The following is a 20,583-nucleotide window of genomic DNA, read 5'->3' as shown; positions in this document are numbered from 1 at the left end:
TCCACGAATGTCTTCCATTGGTTTGGAAGTAAAAGTACTGCTCTTAAAATCTTACTGAAGTAAAAGCACAGAAGTACTGGAATCAAAATACCTGAAGTGTTGTTAATACAGAATGGCTCATGTCAGAATAATATCTATAATATCATTGTGTAAGGATTACTAATGTTACCGCTGGTAAAGATGGGGCTCATGTCTACTGTATACACTACTCTGTAGCTTAATCCATAATGATACATTATAATGTATTAATTCATTTATATTTTGTATTTACAGTGGAGTAAAAGTACCTCAAAAAAAATGAATTGAAAAGGGCTTTTTGGCACAACAGATGAAAAGGGCCCCATTTCAACCTCTGTGGACGCCACCGTTTCATTCATCAACAATATTCTCACATGACATCTGACAAGGTTCATCTCACTTCATTCATCTGTACGTATTTGATTTGTTGCTAGTACCATGTTGAGCTCTTGCTGCTGGTGTGAAGTTTGAGTGTGTGTGTGTGTGTGTGCGCGCGCGCGCGTGCGCGCGTGTGTGCGCAGACAGCAGCAGGCAGGGCTGGGCAGCACCGGAGCGGCAGAGAAAGATCCAGCAGGGAGGGGACGCAGTCAGAAGAGGCCGAGGAACAGACAGGACAACAGACAAACACCGCTGACAACACCTCGTCGTGACAGCGTCTGTCCACAGCGAAAGGAAACACGCGGGGGACTGTTTTTTTCATCCCATGCATCTTTAGAAACAAGGTGAGCATTAAACGCAGCACTGCTCGTGTTGTTCCAGAGGAAGCTGTCAGTGCGCACCCCGCCCGTCCAGCTACCACAGGAGGATGCCTCTCGCGCCCCTTCGGCCTGGCTAGCTACTCGGTCTCCCCTCCTACCAACCCACATTAGTCCGCTTTGTATGAGCGCCAACGGTAACCAGCTATTTGTTGGTTTTGCTGTAATCCGGTGGTTCAATTCAGAAGCTATGCAAAGCCAACAAGTAGCCGAAGCTCCTTATGCTGTTTGACTTGAGGCTTGAGCCAGTGTTGTTAGCCTCCTCTCATGCTAGCTTAGCAGGACTGCAGTGCTTGCGTGTGTGTGTTTGATTACTTCTCAGCTGGCCAGAATAGATTTGTCTGTGTTTTGTAGCAGTTGTTGATCGATAGATGGCCATGATGCACGAGAGGCTACTCACTGTCATGGCAATAAGATCAGAGATATTTCGATGACATGTGGAGGAGAGTGCATCCTTTCAGGCTAAGTTGAATACAGAAGTCGCTGTTTTGTTTCATCTCAGCCTCTGTACGAGCTTATGTGTTCATCAGACTTATGTGGAATGTGATTAAGGACGAACATGGCTCACGATCATCTGACGAGGAAAAGCTGGACTCCTCGTGTCATATGTCAGATGTTTGATGCAGGATAGATAAATCAAAGGTTGAAGAGCATACAAATACCTCCTAAGCAGAGGCTCAGTCCATCTGGACACCACCTGATGTACTCGATTAGGTGGAGCCTGAAGATAAAGTCAGTACGCAAACAAGAGCTTGTTGCAAATCACAACAGACTGCACTGCTGTCACCTTGTACACCTTTGCTCCATCAATATTTAACACGAATGTGAGATGTGTGACTGCATTTTGGATGGAAATCTGTACATTTGGGTTCATAAAGGAGAAGTAGGCCAGTGTGAGATGTGTGCATTCATTTCAGATGCGTACAGTTCCACACATGCATGTTTAGGAGCTTTCCAGTCGAGCCACTGATGATCTCTATGCTTATACTTTTATGCATTTCAGATGCTTCCTCCAACTTGCTACTAGTGCTGGGCAATGTGGCAGAAATCATTATCTCAATATCAATCGGGATATTTTCTGATATTGATGTATTCTACATGTTGCACATATTTAAAAAATCACTTTTATTCAAGACTTGGGACCAAACTTCAACTGATTTTGTTAGTTTTCGTGTGTGTGTGTGTGTGTGTGTGTGTGTGTCCGTCATTGTCAGCCCGTCGTCACCATGACAGCGGAGGAAACCATAAATGTGAAGGAGGTGGAGATCATCAAGGCGATCCTGGACTTTCTCAACTCCAGGAAGTTGCACATCAGCATGCTGGCTCTGGAGAAGGAGAGCGGCGTCATCAACGGGCTCTACTCAGACGACATGCTCTTCCTCAGGTAGGTGAACTCAACGGCAGTAACCACAACGTGCAGTCTGGGTCTGCCGCGCCTCATCAGAGATTCTGGAAATCCCTCGCTCTTCAGTTATACATTATAGAACCACATTTATATGATATTTTTGGGACATTTAAAATGTGTTTCCTGTGTTTTAAAAAATGAACTGTCTCTGTTTCAGGCAACTGGTGCTCGATGGCCAGTGGGATGAGGTCTTGCAGTTCATTCAGCCTTTGGAGTGCATGGATAAGTTTGACAGGAAAAGGTCCGTATGTGCAGGTTCACGTATCCTGTGTTGATGCCTACAGCAGCAGCTTTCAGACCACAAACGAACTGCAACAGAGTCAGCTTGGGAGAACTTTCCTTATCAGGCGGTCTCGATATGGTTGCTCAGTCATATTGGTAAATGACTGACTGACCTGTGCATGCAATGTGGTGGGTGATACAGGCGCGTCTCCGGGAGAAATCGACCTCACGGAATACACTCGCTCCATTGAGAGGCTGAACACGTCGTTGGGCTTCCTGCAGACAGAGATGCAGCGTTTGGCCCAGCAGCAGGAGACGATCATGTCCATGAGAGAGCAACAGCAACAATCCTGGGTCATTCCTCCTCCTGCTCCATCTCCGCACAGGTATCACTTCATGACAAAGAAAAAGATATATTTTGTTTGTGAACACATACAGGACCGTGTGCGTTCTCTTCCACACAGGCAGCTCCGCGAGTTGCGTAGCAGCAGTGTAACGGGCCGGGGATCAGCACGAGGCTCGGTTGGGTCTTTGTCTCCCATCCTTTCTTCTTCCGGCTCTCCTCGCACTCCCAACCGTTCCCCTGCTGGCATCAAGCGCCGTCCGGCCTCCTTCCATGCCAGGACACCCAGGACTCCACGACCAAATGATCTGAAGGTCACACCTTTCAGTCGAATGCTCAACACCCAGACCTCAGTGGACAGCATACCCAGACTAAGACGTTTCACCCCCAGCCAAAACCAGGACAGCCCGTTTGCGTACCTGGGCCACGACGAGGGGCCTCTGGAAAGCAGGAACGAAGAGACCAAGGACAACAAAGAAAACACTCAGGACAAAGAAGACGTAGTGGTAAAGAAGAGTGCTGGCACTCCTCAGCTGTCTACTGAAGAAGCAGCCAAAGAGAAGGAAGACGAGCGACAGGAGAAAAGAAAGGGCGAAGTCAAGCAAACACAGTCGTCAGAGGTGTTGTGTCAACCGGTGTCTGAGATCCAAGGGCCCACAGGCAGCCGGGTCAAGGGAGAGCCCCAGGACAGAAGACACCTGGTGGAGGTGACTCTGTCTGGGCTGAAACCTCCAGAAGGACGACCCGGCAGCAAGGAGACGACGGGAGACGGCGAAGGAGAGGGAGAGGCAGGAGGAGACACGTATGGAAAAGACCAAAAGATGTGCTGTGGATTCTTCTTCAAGGTGAGCTGGAGCGACAGAATTGTTTTGATCTTCCCAATGTCTTAAGAAAATCCATGAAATAGCTTTTGTGTGAAATAGAGTCAACATGTTTAAAGGCTTTGAACACAAGACTCCATTGCAACTCAAGACCAAGACAGGCTTTTTAATATGTTGGACTGATGTTCCCATGATGATCACCAGTTTGTCTTTTCTTCCAGTCAAAGGTCTGTCCATCTTAGCGAACTTGCAAGCATAAATCTTGCTGGCCATGCGAGAATCACATTTATAACAAACTTTTTGACAGCAGACATTTTGACTCGTCATAAATGAAAGGAACAGGTGGCACTGGTAACATTAGTGATGGCTCCGTACCCCTTCGCCCAGTCCCGGGCCTCGAACACAGACTGGCCATTCATAAAAACATGGTAAAAACCTGCAGAGCTGCGTACGTTATGTTAGCACGTCATTAGCTAACGTTAGCACGTCATTAGCTAACGTTAGCACGTCATTAGCTAACGTTAGCACGTCATTAGCTAACGTTAGCACGTCATTAGCTAACGTTAGCACGTCATTAGCTAACGTTAGCACGTCATTAGCTAACGTTATCACGTCATTAGCTAACGTTAGCACGTCATTAGCTAACGTTAGCACGTCATTAGCTAACGTTATCACGTCATTAGCTAACGTTAGTACGTCATTAGCTAACGTTAGCACGTCATTAGCTAACGTTAGCACGTCATTAGCTAACGTTAGCACGTCATTAGCTAACGTTAGCACGTCATTAGCTAACGTTAGCACGTCATTAGCTAACGTTAGCACGTCATTAGCTAACGTTAGCACGTCATTAGCTAACGTTAGCACGTCATTAGCTAAGTCTGGCAGTGACTTTGCTTTAGCTCTGAACATTGTTTGCATTATTTTATAAGACACCAACTCATTGAATTTCATAACATGAGATTTTAGAAACAATGGATTTGTGTGATCATAATAACCAGCCTTATTCATAAGAGGTATAGCTCGGTTTTGTAACAAGGCTGTTGAATTGATAAATGTTTTATAGGTTGACCTCCACACAATAAGATATGTGAGGAAGTATAAGTGAGCAATAAATGATATGCAAGCTTTATAAGTTCATACATTATAGATTTATACGGTATTGCTATTGAATTTGAAATTGTCCCATTAATATCGTCAATATGTCGTCTCCGTGTTATTTTATGATGGATCAGAACCCAGAGGAATTTTGGCTAAAAAACCCTTTACATTTTATCATCACAGATTTTTAATTCAATATTCCCATCTAATTGTTTTAACATTTTTGACAAGTCACAATGTCTGCTGTGAAAACGTGCTTTTCAACTGAAGTTTAACTCCTCGGTATACACTTGTTATACTGTTGAGAATAAATCTCATGTTGAGGAGAAAACTCAGGTGAACAGACTTAGGTCGAGGCGTTTAGCTCAATTCAAGCAATAAGGTTTATTTGTGACAGAAGTATTATGTCCAGCAGTTAAACGTGCACGGACCTAAAAAGTTCACTCTGTAGGAGTGAATGAAAAGCTAAAAGGCGCTTAGACAGAGTGCGCATGCGTTCATATATTAGGTCCTCCTTTTGGAGCCTATTGGTCAAAGCAATAGTAGGAGGCGGATTTGTTTCTAGCATTCAAATAGCCTGATGGAGCACTGAGCATCTCCGCCCACACTGGCTCACGTCCGGGATCCGCCTTCTCTGGAACGTCAGTGTGTGAGATGTTGATTGAGCCGCATATTGTTATGTTCGGCCAACTAGATAAGCTAGGCGCTAGATATGCAAGGGCGCCTCTTTCTATCTCTAAGATGGAGCAGGCAGTTGAGACTGGTTCTCTGTAAGACTATGTGACATTTAACTGGGGCAAAAGCTATCCTTCAGAGTTCTAGTAATTTCCACTTTGTTCAGGCGAGTGCGAGAGTGCCCCACCTGGCGTTTTTGACCTTCTTGTACTAGAACTCACATATCCGCGTATAAGCTGTGTTTAACATTGAATGAATGTATATTTTTATTTACAATACACTGTATTATTAACTTCTCGTTAATAATACAGTGTATACAGCCTTATGGTGCTATATGCAGGTAGCACCGACAGGAAGAATCTTAATACACGGTAATAATTAATCTGCTGAGTTAACAGGACTGCCAGCTTTTCATGAAAGTATTAAAGATGCAGTGGAAATATCTCTCCATCTATTTTGTGTGTTCCCCACCCGTTTAAACACCAGGATGATGTGAAAGGGGAGGAGGACATGGCAGCAAAGAAAGCAGCTCTGCTGGAGAAGAGGCTTCGGAGGGAGAAGGAGACTCAGGTGAAGAAGCAACAGCAGGAGCTGGACCAGGAGCAGAAGAAGGAGTCTGCACGGTCTGTTTTACTTTGACTCTTTTTGCCAACGCTAACACTGTCCCCATGTCTGTAGCATCAACACATACAGTGTGTCTTTTGAACTTGAGTGTGCAGTCACACAATACATCTGTACCTCTGTCTCCTGCTCCAGGTTGAAAGCAGAGGAGGAGCTGCAGAAGAAGGATAATGAGAAGGCGAGGAGGGATTACATCAAGCACGAGTTTTTGAGGAGGAACCAGCTCAAGCTGGAGGAGAACATGGACGAGGTCATCAAGCCCCGATCTGGAAGCCTGAAGAAGAAGCCGCGGCCCAAGTCCATCCACAGGGACGTCATGGAGTCGCCTACGCCCCCCGTGAGAGCCACAGGTGAGCAACATACAAAGCGTATGCACAAACACACACTTCTGGCTGCATTACTGAGCCGTGCTTGAGCGTTCCTTGTGTTGCAGGGGTGCGTCCTCGAGGATTCTCAGTGTCGAGTGTTTCTTTGGCGTCTCTCAATCTGGCTGACCACGACAGAGACCACCCAAATAACAGGAAGAACAGCAGGTAAGAACCCACTCTGTGCCTGTAGCGTGGATTCTAGACTCTCTTACCTTGCTCTTGATTTACAAATCACAAAGCACAAATACTCTGTCTGCACCTGCCTTTGTCAATAAAACCCAAAGAACTACGCCTCTGTTTTAGGGGGAAACATAATATAAAGAAATGTTACAATTGTCACGTAATAATTTACCAACAACCAAGATGACACAGTTGAAGCTGTCAGGCCGTTTTCATCAATCTTGTCTTTAAGTTCCTTTCAACAGTATTTTATTCTTGTGTAGCAGAAGAAGAAGTATAGATCTCACAGTATCACACTAGTCATGTATGTTTATAATATCTGTTTAACTACAACAAGTAGTTCAGAATTACTTCTTTCATTTTTACCTTTTGTAATATTGCAGTGGGTTTGTGCAGTTCACAGTCCCTGAGTTTATTTCCACCACAATTAAAATTGTAAAACTTCACAACCCCATATTTCATTTGTGACACCCAGATATCATATACTCTGCCGTGGCTTTAATGTCACGGGGTGTTTTATGACGTTTAAGTTATTTTTTCTTAATTGTTAAGTCTTGACTTTTATGAGGCTTACACTCTTGATTCTCTTGTATCCCTCTCTCATTTCTCCCTCTATTTTGCATGCGTCCCTCAGAGGCAATAAACTAGCCCATATCCCGTTCTTTCTAAGCTCCCCCAAAGAAAGAAAGGGAAGGTTAGTAATGCTCCGAAAAAAGTGATTCAACAGACAAAGTGAACCGGATGTGGCTTCATGTAGAATTAGCTCCATGTGACTTAAGCCTGATTTTCATCCGACGTTCTTTCAACACAGACTCACATAAAAAGTAGACGGATTTGTCAACAGTGAAATCATTTGACAAATGACATCACTGCCGTTTGTTTTGCTTCTGCATCGACGTACATATGGGACCTGTGTGGCTGAGATGTTTTCGCCTCGGTTCTCCTGCTCTCTATCCTCTTCCGCTGTTTCGCAGTATTGTTCTCCGGCTGCTCTTTTCTCTCTTCTCTTCTGTTGGCTGCTCTGCCTTTCACCGCTGTGTTTGCTGTTTCCTCCACAAGTACCTGAGCTCATGCCTCACAGAAACCATAAAGACATCACTGAGACTTTGCTTGGCTGAACAGGCCTCTCTGCGTCTCGCTGCACAGCTGGGTCGGTTCAGTGTGATGTAATGCAAGACAACAGGCAGGGTTTGAGAATTATGTCACAACGTCTGACCTTGTTTTACCACATCTCTCTCTCTGTGTATGTGTGTGTGTTTAATAACTGTGTGTGCATGGCTGTTTGTGCAATCTGTCGGCATACGCTTCCATACATGCTTATGTGCATCAACCTTTTCGTGTTTGTTGTGGGTTTTTGTCATGTCCGCGTGTCATTTGTCGGTCTGTATGTGATCGTCTCCAGGCCGGACTCTGCAGAAGGTTTTTCTTCTTGTCCTTCGACTGATGGTCGCAACGGAGAGAAGGATTGGGAAAACGACTCCACCACCTCATCCACTCCCTCCAACAATGAGTACACAGGTAGAAGACATACCTGCAATTATTACATAGTTTGTCGAGATTTACACAGAGATTTTTGCAATCTCATGCGCGGGCTTTCTTCCCACAGGACCTAAACTATACAAGGAGCCGAGTGCCAAGTCCAACAAGTACATCATCCAGAATGCCCTGGCTCACTGCTGCCTGGCTGGCAAGGTCAACGAAGGCCAGAAGAACAAGATACTTGATGTATGTTTTGCAAATACGTGTGTCTGTGTTTTTCTGCATGAAATATGCTGCACTAAACGATGACTTTTCTCTTTGGTTTTGTGCAGGAAATCGAGAAATCCGAAGCCAATAACTTCCTTCTGTTGTTCCGTGACGCCGGATGCCAGTTCAGGTCCGTGTACGCCTACTGCCCGGAGACAGAGGAGATCACCAAACTGGCCGGCATCGGGCCGAAGAGCATCACGATCAAGATGATCGAGGGCCTGTATAAGTACAACTCGGACAGAAAGCAGTTCAGCCTGATCCCGGCCAAAACCATGTCCGCCAGTGTGGACGCCATCACCATCGCCAGCCATCTGTGGCAAACCAAGAAGCAGGCCACGCCCAAAAAACGGCACACTAAGTAGCACCAGACGGCCGGGCAAGATTTGGACACGCTTCTCTGGAACGAGCACAGGATCATTTGTGTGTGTTAGTTTTACATTTTCATTGAAAGGACACATGGTCTCACTGTAATATTTCACAACTGGAATGTAGAACACAAGTGGGCCTCACAGACATTGTTGTTACAGAGTTGACTGTTACGCTCTGGACTAATTAAACGGGACACAAGTGTTTACTTGTCAGCATGTGTATCAATGTTCTCACGTGCCAAAAAAAAGGATAAGAAAACAAAAGGCGGACCAATGCCTTACCTAGTTGAACCACTGAAGCACTGAATGTCACGCCTCACAAAGAGGCACTTTGGTTTCTATAAGTTGATCATGTGTGGCCTTATGCTTGTTTTGTGTCATTTGGATACGCTGTGAGTGTCGGTGTGAGTTTGTCAGCACCTGTTAAAAAAAAAAAGACTGTTGTGATAAAGGAGAGTTTGTGTGCACTCGCAGGTCTGGGATCAGATTACGCCGCCCTCAGGCAGGTTGTTGCAAGGGTGGCCTGTCTGATCCGTGATCAGGTAGAGGCAGCATTTTTTAATGAGAATTGTGCTGCTCCACAACACAGGCACGTTTTTGTAGTTCTTGCTTTCTTTCCTTTTTTTTTTACATGTGACAGAAAAATGTATAAACAGTTCAAATTTGTGTATGTGTGTGTATAGTGAAGAGTGAGGAAAGTACCTCAGCTGGCGATTGCAATTACTTTCCAAAAGTGTGGAATGATGAGAGTATTGAGCATCTGGAGCGCCGTGAAACAATTCTGGAAAGCACCGGCTATAGACTCTTAATTTATTTCATTTTGATCATGCTTCGAAGATATTCTGAAAGGCGTCTTAGATTTTATTCAGAGAAACATAATATACTGTACGTATATATAAGTGAAGTTTGTATATGATGGCAGATCCATCCAAAATGAGCGAGTCCACTTGTAGCTTTTATAATTTATCACGTCTGTGTATCAGTATGTTGTCCTTTGGGGCCTTTAATTATGCTACAAATGCAAAAAGTGTGATCACTCAACAGTATCACTGGTAAGACGATCATCAGTAGTAGAATATAGACGGAAGTCCCACCCTGTGTCATCAGTCTGTGCAGTTTAAGCGTATTTGGACTAATCACCATCGACCATGTTGCAGTTGGAACTAACAAACACTTAAAAAGCCACTTTAATGTGGATGTTGTCTTAACTGTTAGAGCTTGTTTACCCTCAAAGTAGATTGTAAATATATGAATTCACCCACGATGCTTCCCCAAGACCCTGTCCACTGTCGTCAGGACCGTCATGCTTGTTACTTTACTTTTACATTACTTTTGATCACATGTTCCTTCCGCATGTGTTGGCACTGTACATATATATTTTGGCATATAGAAGTATATTTTGTAATGACATTGACCTGTTGGAGGTGTGTACGAATGAAGCAGTACAGCCGTTGAAGGAAGTGTGTTGAAAGCAAAGGCAAGGTGTATGAAATCTTAATGAGGTTTTATTGTGGTATTGTATGAAATCCATAAAGCATACTGAGAAAACCATTGTATTTTTTCCAACTCTGAATTCATTTTTTGTTCAATTTACTAAATATGCGCAACTGCTCATGGGTTTATTTTGTTTTTCTATTCCTTTGAGCTTTATTAAAATGCCAGCTATCAACAGTAGTCATGGTTTCAAATCCCTGTCTTGATTGATTTAGGTGGAATAGTAACCTCATTTAAACTGACATGATATCCTTCTACCACCACAAGAGCTCAGTAAATAACAGGACAGTGTCATCATTACTGTGCCTTGTAGGCTGCACACACACAGACCATCGGAGGGACACTTGTAGTGTATCTGTGTCCAGACTGAAGCCTGCTGTGGCAAGACACTGAATACCACAGACTTAAGGCTGTTAAATATAACAGAAAATAGTGTTCAAAAAATCTGCACGTGTTTCCTCATATCCTCTTATTGATCTTATTGATGGATAATCAGCTGGACCCATGTATCAGCCAATATTAGCTCATTGCAGATATATTGGTGTCTACAGTATGTCGGCTGATAATTAACAGAAAATAGAAGACAGAAATGCCAAAGACATTTAGAACGTGTTTACAGTACATTGTTTGAATTGGAGAAAGCTGTTTATTCCTTTGTTAGGGATAATAAAACAAAATGTCCTCTCACACATCTTGGAGACAATTGTCTAATAAATCAATCAAATGGAATCTTATAAAAATAAAGTTGTATGCAAAAATATCACTATAAATTCCTGTATAGCATTTAGACATAAACAATTCATAGATGTGATGTGTGGTTTTGTGTGGATTGTGGGAATTATCTATTTAATTATGAATCCGACCAGTGTTGGATAGAGACTTGATGGGAGAGAGGTTCACCGAGGGGCCACAGAGGGTCCGTGTTAATGAAGACAGGACACTGCAGACATACAGAGGACTAACAACGTCCACGAATGTCTTCCATTGGTTAGGAAGTAAAAGTACTGCTCTTAAAATCTTACTGAAGTAAAAGCACAGAAGTACTGGAATCAAAATACCTGAAGTATTGTTAATACAGAATGGCTCATGTCAGAATAATATCTATAATATCATTGTGTAAGGATTACTAATGTTACCGCTGGTAAAGATGGGGCTCATGTCTACTGTATACACTACTCTGTAGCTTAATCCATAATGATACATTATAATATATAAATTCATTTATATTTTGTATTTACAGTGGAGTAAAAGTACCTCAAAAAAAAATGAATCGAAAAGGGCTTTTTGGCACAACAGATGAAAAGGGCCCCATTTCAACCTCTGTGGACGCCACCGTTTCATTCATCAACAATGTTCTCACATGACATCTGACAAGGTTCATCTCACTTCATTCATCTGTACGTATTTGATTTGTTGCTAGTACCATGTTGAGCTCTTGCTGCTGGCGTGAAGTTTGAGTGTGTGTGTGTGTGTGTGTGTGTGTGTGTGTGTGTGTGTGTGCGCGTGCGCGCGTGCGCGCGTGTGTGCGCGCAGGATGGATGGAGGCGGCGCTCCTGCAGACAGCAGCAGGCAGGGCTGGGCAGCACCGGAGCGGCAGAGAAAGATCCAGCAGGGAGGGGACGCAGTCAGAAGAGGCCGAGGAACAGACAGGACAACAGACAAACACCGCTGACAACACCTCGTCGTGACAGCGTCTGTCCACAGCGAAAGGAAACACGCGGGGGACTTGTTTTTTTCATCCCATGCATCTTTAGAAACAAGGTGAGCATTAAACGCAGCACTGCTCGTGTTGTTCCAGAGGAAGCTGTCAGTGCGCACCCCGCCCGTCCAGCTACCACAGGAGGATGCCTCTCGCGCCCCTTCGGCCTGGCTAGCTACTCGGTCTCCCCTCCTACCAACCCACATTAGTCCGCTTTGTATGAGCGCCAACGGTAACCAGCTATTTGTTGGTTTTGCTGTAATCCGGTGGTTCAATTCAGAAGCTATGCAAAGCCAACAAGTAGCCGAAGCTCCTTATGCTGTTTGACTTGAGGCTCAGTGCCACTGTTGTTAGCCTCCTCTCATGCTAGCTTAGCAGGACTGCAGTGCTTGCGTGTGTGTGTTTGATTACTTCTCAGCTGGCCAGAATAGATTTGTCTGTGTTTTGTAGCAGTTGTTGATCGATAGATGGCCATGATGCACGAGAGGCTACTCACTGTCATGGCAATAAGATCAGAGATATTTCGATGACATGTGGAGGAGAGTGCATCCTTTCAGGCTAAGTTGAATACAGAAGTCGCTGTTTTGTTTCATCTCAGCCTCTGTACGAGCTTATGTGTTCATCAGACTTATGTGGAATGTGATTAAGGACGAACATGGCTCACGATCATCTGACGAGGAAAAGCTGGACTCCTCGTGTCATATGTCAGATGTTTGATGCAGGATAGATAAATCAAAGGTTGAAGAGCATACAAATACCTCCTAAGCAGAGGCTCAGTCCATCTGGACACCACCTGATGTACTCGATTAGGTGGAGCCTGAAGATAAAGTCAGTACGCAAACAAGAGCTTGTTGCAAATCACAACAGACTGCACTGCTGTCACCTTGTACACCTTTGCTCCATCAATATTTAACACGAATGTGAGATGTGTGACTGCATTTTGGATGGAAATCTGTACATTTGGGTTCATAAAGGAGAAGTAGGCCAGTGTGAGATGTGTGCATTCATTTCAGATGCGTACAGTTCCACACATGCATGTTTAGGAGCTTTCCAGTCGAGCCACTGATGATCTCTATGCTTATACTTTTATGCATTTCAGATGCTTCCTCCAACTTGCTACTAGTGCTGGGCAATGTGGCAGAAATCATTATCTCAATATCAATCGGGATATTTTCTGATATTGATGTATTCTACATGTTGCACATATTTAAAAAATCACTTTTATTCAAGACTTGGGACCAAACTTCAACTGATTTTGTTAGTTTTCGTGTGTGTGTGTGTGTGTGTGTGTGTGTGTGTGTGTCCGTCATTGTCAGCCCGTCGTCACCATGACAGCGGAGGAAACCATAAATGTGAAGGAGGTGGAGATCATCAAGGCGATCCTGGACTTTCTCAACTCCAGGAAGTTGCACATCAGCATGCTGGCTCTGGAGAAGGAGAGCGGCGTCATCAACGGGCTCTACTCAGACGACATGCTCTTCCTCAGGTAGGTGAACTCAACGGCAGTAACCACAACGTGCAGTCTGGGTCTGCCGCGCCTCATCAGAGATTCTGGAAATCCCTCGCTCTTCAGTTATACATTATAGAACCACATTTATATGATATTTTTGGGACATTTAAAATGTGTTTCCTGTGTTTTAAAAAATGAACTGTCTCTGTTTCAGGCAACTGGTGCTCGATGGCCAGTGGGATGAGGTCTTGCAGTTCATTCAGCCTTTGGAGTGCATGGATAAGTTTGACAGGAAAAGGTCCGTATGTGCAGGTTCACGTATCCTGTGTTGATGCCTACAGCAGCAGCTTTCAGACCACAAACGAACTGCAACAGAGTCAGCTTGGGAGAACTTTCCTTATCAGGCGGTCTCGATATGGTTGCTCAGTCATATTGGTAAATGACTGACTGACCTGTGCATGCAATGTGGTGGGTGATACAGGCGCGTCTCCGGGAGAAATCGACCTCACGGAATACACTCGCTCCATTGAGAGGCTGAACACGTCGTTGGGCTTCCTGCAGACAGAGATGCAGCGTTTGGCCCAGCAGCAGGAGACGATCATGTCCATGAGAGAGCAACAGCAACAATCCTGGGTCATTCCTCCTCCTGCTCCATCTCCGCACAGGTATCACTTCATGACAAAGAAAAAGATATATTTTGTTTGTGAACACATACAGGACCGTGTGCGTTCTCTTCCACACAGGCAGCTCCGCGAGTTGCGTAGCAGCAGTGTAACGGGCCGGGGATCAGCACGAGGCTCGGTTGGGTCTTTGTCTCCCATCCTTTCTTCTTCCGGCTCTCCTCGCACTCCCAACCGTTCCCCTGCTGGCATCAAGCGCCGTCCGGCCTCCTTCCATGCCAGGACACCCAGGACTCCACGACCAAATGATCTGAAGGTCACACCTTTCAGTCGAATGCTCAACACCCAGACCTCAGTGGACAGCATACCCAGACTAAGACGTTTCACCCCCAGCCAAAACCAGGACAGCCCGTTTGCGTACCTGGGCCACGACGAGGGGCCTCTGGAAAGCAGGAACGAAGAGACCAAGGACAACAAAGAAAACACTCAGGACAAAGAAGACGTAGTGGTAAAGAAGAGTGCTGGCACTCCTCAGCTGTCTACTGAAGAAGCAGCCAAAGAGAAGGAAGACGAGCGACAGGAGAAAAGAAAGGGCGAAGTCAAGCAAACACAGTCGTCAGAGGTGTTGTGTCAACCGGTGTCTGAGATCCAAGGGCCCACAGGCAGCCGGGTCAAGGGAGAGCCCCAGGACAGAAGACACCTGGTGGAGGTGACTCTGTCTGGGCTGAAACCTCCAGAAGGACGACCCGGCAGCAAGGAGACGACGGGAGACGGCGAAGGAGAGGGAGAGGCAGGAGGAGACACGTATGGAAAAGACCAAAAGATGTGCTGTGGATTCTTCTTCAAGGTGAGCTGGAGCGACAGAATTGTTTTGATCTTCCCAATGTCTTAAGAAAATCCATGAAATAGCTTTTGTGTGAAATAGAGTCAACATGTTTAAAGGCTTTGAACACAAGACTCCATTGCAACTCAAGACCAAGACAGGCTTTTTAATATGTTGGACTGATGTTCCCATGATGATCACCAGTTTGTCTTTTCTTCCAGTCAAAGGTCTGTCCATCTTAGCGAACTTGCAAGCATAAATCTTGCTGGCCATGCGAGAATCACATTTATAACAAACTTTTTGACAGCAGACATTTTGACTCGTCATAAATGAAAGGAACAGGTGGCACTGGTAACATTAGTGATGGCTCCGTACCCCTTCGCCCAGTCCCGGGCCTCGAACACAGACTGGCCATTCATAAAAACATGGTAAAAACCTGCAGAGCTGCGTACGTTATGTTAGCACGTCATTAGCTAACGTTAGCACGTCATTAGCTAACGTTAGCACGTCATTAGCTAACGTTAGCACGTCATTAGCTAACGTTAGCACGTCATTAGCTAACGTTAGCACGTCATTAGCTAAGTCTGGCAGTGACTTTGCTTTAGCTCTGAACATTGTTTGCATTATTTTATAAGACACCAACTCATTGAATTTCATAACATGAGATTTTAGAAACAATGGATTTGTGTGATCATAATAACCAGCCTTATTCATAAGAGGTATAGCTCGGTTTTGTAACAAGGCTGTTGAATTGATAAATGTTTTATAGGTTGACCTCCACACAATAAGATATGTGAGGAAGTATAAGTGAGCAATAAATGATATGCAAGCTTTATAAGTTCATACATTATAGATTTATACGGTATTGCTATTGAATTTGAAATTGTCCCATTAATATCGTCAATATGTCGTCTCCGTGTTATTTTATGATGGATCAGAACCCAGAGGAATTTTGGCTAAAAAACCCTTTACATTTTATCATCACAGATTTTTAATTCAATATTCCCATCTAATTGTTTTAACATTTTTGACAAGTCACAATGTCTGCTGTGAAAACGTGCTTTTCAACTGAAGTTTAACTCCTCGGTATACACTTGTTATACACTGTATTATTAACTTCTCGTTAATAATACAGTGTATACAGCCTTATGGTGCTATATGCAGGTAGCACCGACAGGAAGAATCTTAATACACGGTAATAATTAATCTGCTGAGTTAACAGGACTGCCAGCTTTTCATGAAAGTATTAAAGATGCAGTGGAAATATCTCTCCATCTATTTTGTGTGTTCCCCACCCGTTTAAACACCAGGATGATGTGAAAGGGGAGGAGGACATGGCAGCAAAGAAAGCAGCTCTGCTGGAGAAGAGGCTTCGGAGGGAGAAGGAGACTCAGGTGAAGAAGCAACAGCAGGAGCTGGACCAGGAGCAGAAGAAGGAGTCTGCACGGTCTGTTTTACTTTGACTCTTTTTGCCAACGCTAACACTGTCCCCATGTCTGTAGCATCAACACATACAGTGTGTCTTTTGAACTTGAGTGTGCAGTCACACAATACATCTGTACCTCTGTCTCCTGCTCCAGGTTGAAAGCAGAGGAGGAGCTGCAGAAGAAGGATAATGAGAAGGCGAGGAGGGATTACATCAAGCACGAGTTTTTGAGGAGGAACCAGCTCAAGCTGGAGGAGAACATGGACGAGGTCATCAAGCCCCGATCTGGAAGCCTGAAGAAGAAGCCGCGGCCCAAGTCCATCCACAGGGACGTCATGGAGTCGCCTACGCCCCCCGTGAGAGCCACAGGTGAGCAACATACAAAGCGTATGCACAAACACACACTTCTGGCTGCATTACTGAGCCGTGCTTGAGCGTTCCTTGTGTTGCAGGGGTGCGTCCTCGAGGATTCTCAGTGTCGAGTGTTTCTTTGGCGTCTCTCAATCTGGCTGACCACGACAGAGACCACCCAAATAACAGGAAGAACAGCAGGTAAGAACCCACTCTGTGCCTGTAGCGTGGATTCTAGACTCTCTTACCTTGCTCTTGATTTACAAATCACAAAGCACAAATACTCTGTCTGCACCTGCCTTTGTCAATAAAACCCAAAGAACTACGCCTCTGTTTTAGGGGGAAACATAATATAAAGAAATGTTACAATTGTCACGTAATAATTTACCAACAACCAAGATGACACAGTTGAAGCTGTCAGGCCGTTTTCATCAATCTTGTCTTTAAGTTCCTTTCAACAGTATTTTATTCTTGTGTAGCAGAAGAAGAAGTATAGATCTCACAGTATCACACTAGTCATGTATGTTTTATAATATCTGTTTAACTACAACAAGTAGTTCAGAATTACTTCTTTCATTTTTACCTTTTGTAATATTGCAGTGGGTTTGTGCAGTTCACAGTCCCTGAGTTTATTTCCACCACAATTAAAATTGTAAAACTTCACAACCCCATATTTCATTTGTGACACCCAGATATCATATACTCTGCCGTGGCTTTAATGTCACGGGGTGTTTTATGACGTTTAAGTTATTTTTTCTTAATTGTTAAGTCTTGACTTTTATGAGGCTTACACTCTTGATTCTCTTGTATCCCTCTCTCATTTCTCCCTCTATTTTGCATGCGTCCCTCAGAGGCAATAAACTAGCCCATATCCCGTTCTTTCTAAGCTCCCCCAAAGAAAGAAAGGGAAGGTTAGTAATGCTCCGAAAAAAGTGATTCAACAGACAAAGTGAACCGGATGTGGCTTCATGTAGAATTAGCTCCATGTGACTTAAGCCTGATTTTCATCCGACGTTCTTTCAACACAGACTCACATAAAAAGTAGACGGATTTGTCAACAGTGAAATCATTTGACAAATGACATCACTGCCGTTTGTTTTGCTTCTGCATCGACGTACATATGGGACCTGTGTGGCTGAGATGTTTTCGCCTCGGTTCTCCTGCTCTCTATCCTCTTCCGCTGTTTCGCAGTATTGTTCTCCGGCTGCTCTTTTCTCTCTTCTCTTCTGTTGGCTGCTCTGCCTTTCACCGCTGTGTTTGCTGTTTCCTCCACAAGTACCTGAGCTCATGCCTCACAGAAACCATAAAGACATCACTGAGACTTTGCTTGGCTGAACAGGCCTCTCTGCGTCTCGCTGCACAGCTGGGTCGGTTCAGTGTGATGTAATGCAAGACAACAGGCAGGGTTTGAGAATTATGTCACAACGTCTGACCTTGTTTTACCACATCTCTCTCTCTGTGTATGTGTGTGTGTTTAATAACTGTGTGTGCATGGCTGTTTGTGCAATCTGTCGGCATACGCTTCCATACATGCTTATGTGCATCAACCTTTTCGTGTTTGTTGTGGGTTTTTGTCATGTCCGCGTGTCATTTGTCGGTCTGTATGTGATCGTCTCCAGGCCGGACTCTGCAGAAGGTTTTTCTTCTTGTCCTTCGACTGATGGTCGCAACGGAGAGAAGGATTGGGAAAACGACTCCACCACCTCATCCACTCCCTCCAACAATGAGTACACAGGTAGAAGACATACCTGCAATTATTACATAGTTTGTCGAGATTTACACAGAGATTTTTGCAATCTCATGCGCGGGCTTTCTTCCCACAGGACCTAAACTATACAAGGAGCCGAGTGCCAAGTCCAACAAGTACATCATCCAGAATGCCCTGGCTCACTGCTGCCTGGCTGGCAAGGTCAACGAAGGCCAGAAGAACAAGATACTTGATGTATGTTTTGCAAATACGTGTGTCTGTGTTTTTCTGCATGAAATATGCTGCACTAAACAATGACTTTTCTCTTTGGTTTTGTGCAGGAAATCGAGAAATCCGAAGCCAATAACTTCCTTCTGTTGTTCCGTGACGCCGGATGCCAGTTCAGGTCCGTGTACGCCTACTGCCCGGAGACAGAGGAGATCACCAAACTGGCCGGCATCGGGCCGAAGAGCATCACGATCAAGATGATCGAGGGCCTGTATAAGTACAACTCGGACAGAAAGCAGTTCAGCCTGATCCCGGCCAAAACCATGTCCGCCAGTGTGGACGCCATCACCATCGCCAGCCATCTGTGGCAAACCAAGAAGCAGGCCACGCCCAAAAAACGGCACACTAAGTAGCACCAGACGGCCGGGCAAGATTTGGACACGCTTCTCTGGAACGAGCACAGGATCATTTGTGTGTGTTAGTTTTACATTTTCATTGAAAGGACACATGGTCTCACTGTAATATTTCACAACTGGAATGTAGAACACAAGTGGGCCTCACAGACATTGTTGTTACAGAGTTGACTGTTACGCTCTGGACTAATTAAACGGGACACAAGTGTTTACTTGTCAGCATGTGTATCAATGTTCTCACGTGCCAAAAAAAAGGATAAGAAAACAAAAGGCGGACCAATGCCTTACCTAGTTGAACCACTGAAGCACTGAATGTCACGCCTCACAAAGAGGCACTTTGGTTTCTATAAGTTGATCATGTGTGGCCTTATGCTTGTTTTGTGTCATTTGGATACGCTGTGAGTGTCGGTGTGAGTTTGTCAGCACCTGTTAAAAAAAAAAAGACTGTTGTGATAAAGGAGAGTTTGTGTGCACTCGCAGGTCTGGGATCAGATTACGCCGCCCTCAGGCAGGTTGTTGCAAGGGTGGCCTGTCTGATCCGTGATCAGGTAGAGGCAGCATTTTTTTATGAGAATTGTGCTGCTCCACAACACAGGCACGTTTTTGTAGTTCTTGCTTTCTTTCCTTTTTTTTTTACATGTGACAGAAAAATGTATAAACAGTTTTTGTGTATGTGTGTGTATAGTGAAGAGTGAGGAAAGTACCTCAGCTGGCGATTGCAATTACTTTCCAAAAGTGTGGAATGATGAGAGTATTGAGCATCTGGAGCGCCGTGAAACAATTCTGGAAAGCACCGGCTATAGACTCTTAATTTATTTCATTTTGATCATGCTTCGAAGATATTCTGAAAGGCGTCTTAGATTTTATTCAGAGAAACATAATATACTGTACGTATATATAAGTGAAGTTTGTATATGATGGCAGATCCATCCAAAATGAGCGAGTCCACTTGTAGCTTTTATAATTTATCACGTCTGTGTATCAGTATGTTGTCCTTTGGGGCCTTTAATTATGCTACAAATGCAAAAAGTGTGATCACTCAACAGTATCACTGGTAAGACGATCATCAGTAGTAGAATATAGACGGAAGTCCCACCCTGTGTCATCAGTCTGTGCAGTTTAAGCGTAATTGGACTAATCACCATCGACCATGTTGCAGTTGGAACTAACAAACACTTAAAAAGCCACTTTAATGTGGATGTTGTCTTAACTGTTAGAGCTTGTTTACCCTCAAAGTAGATTGTAAATATATGAATTCACCCACGATGCTTCCCCAAGACCCTGTCCACTGTCGTCAGGACCGTCATGCTTGTTACTTTACTTTTACATTACTTTTGATCACATGTTCCTTCCGCATGTGTTGGCACTGTACATATATATTTTGGCATATAGAAGTATATTTTGTAATGACATTGACCTGTTGGAGGTGTGTACGAATGAAGCAGTACAGCCGTTGAAGGAAGTGTGTTGAAAGCAAAGGCAAGGTGTATGAAATCTTAATGAGGTTTTATTGTGGTATTGTATGAAATCCATAAAGCATACTGAGAAAACCATTGTATTATTTCCAACTCTGAATTCATTTTTTGTTCAATTTACTAAATATGCGCAACTGCTCATGGGTTTATGTTGTTTTTCTATTCCTTTGAGCTTTATTAAAATGCCAGCTATCAACAGTATTCATGGTTTCAAATCCCTGTGTTGATTGATTTAGGTGGAATAGTAACCTCATTTAAACTGACATGATATCCTTCTACCACCACAAGAGCTCA

At 44.2% G+C, this 20,583-nt stretch overlaps 2 protein-coding genes across 6 annotated transcripts; both read left to right on the top strand.

Moving 5' to 3' along the window:
- The first annotated feature begins 584 nt into the window (after positions 1 to 584).
- On the top strand, positions 585 to 10,235 carry LOC306789086 (calmodulin-regulated spectrin-associated protein 2-like). Of its 3 annotated transcripts, XM_079284874.1 has the most exons (12): positions 585 to 740; positions 1,988 to 2,157; positions 2,336 to 2,419; positions 2,603 to 2,786; positions 2,865 to 3,588; positions 5,824 to 5,960; positions 6,094 to 6,308; positions 6,392 to 6,491; positions 7,141 to 7,200; positions 7,909 to 8,024; positions 8,113 to 8,231; positions 8,318 to 10,235. In XM_079284874.1, exons 3-12 carry the CDS (start codon positions 2,350 to 2,352, stop codon positions 8,615 to 8,617), a joined length of 2,025 nt encoding a protein of 674 aa, XP_079141000.1. In that variant the 5' UTR covers positions 585 to 740; positions 1,988 to 2,157; positions 2,336 to 2,349; the 3' UTR covers positions 8,618 to 10,235. The 3 variants fall into 3 exon arrangements, with proteins under 3 accessions (XP_079141000.1, XP_079140998.1, XP_079140999.1); XM_079284872.1 differs by having other exon boundaries at positions 2,603 to 3,588; XM_079284873.1 differs by lacking the exon at positions 7,141 to 7,200 and having other exon boundaries at positions 2,603 to 3,588.
- Positions 10,236 to 11,732: 1,497 nt separating this feature from the next.
- LOC306789661 (calmodulin-regulated spectrin-associated protein 2-like) lies at positions 11,733 to 20,490 on the top strand. 3 transcript variants are annotated; one of them, XM_079285724.1, is made up of 12 exons: positions 11,733 to 11,878; positions 13,133 to 13,302; positions 13,481 to 13,564; positions 13,748 to 13,931; positions 14,010 to 14,733; positions 16,020 to 16,156; positions 16,290 to 16,504; positions 16,588 to 16,687; positions 17,338 to 17,397; positions 18,106 to 18,221; positions 18,310 to 18,428; positions 18,515 to 20,490. In XM_079285724.1, the coding sequence occupies exons 3-12, from the start codon at positions 13,495 to 13,497 to the stop codon at positions 18,812 to 18,814; spliced, it is 2,025 nt and encodes a 674-aa protein (XP_079141850.1). In that variant the 5' UTR covers positions 11,733 to 11,878; positions 13,133 to 13,302; positions 13,481 to 13,494; the 3' UTR covers positions 18,815 to 20,490. The 3 variants fall into 3 exon arrangements, with proteins under 3 accessions (XP_079141850.1, XP_079141848.1, XP_079141849.1); XM_079285722.1 differs by having other exon boundaries at positions 13,748 to 14,733; XM_079285723.1 differs by lacking the exon at positions 17,338 to 17,397 and having other exon boundaries at positions 13,748 to 14,733.
- The last annotated feature ends 93 nt before the right edge of the window (positions 20,491 to 20,583 follow it).

Source organism: Melanostigma gelatinosum (assembly GCF_949748355.1).
Source record: "Melanostigma gelatinosum genome assembly, chromosome: 15".
NCBI lineage: Eukaryota > Metazoa > Chordata > Actinopteri > Perciformes > Zoarcidae > Melanostigma > Melanostigma gelatinosum.
The sequence above is the reverse complement of the archived record's forward strand: the minus strand, read 5'-3'. Positions and strand labels throughout refer to the sequence as shown.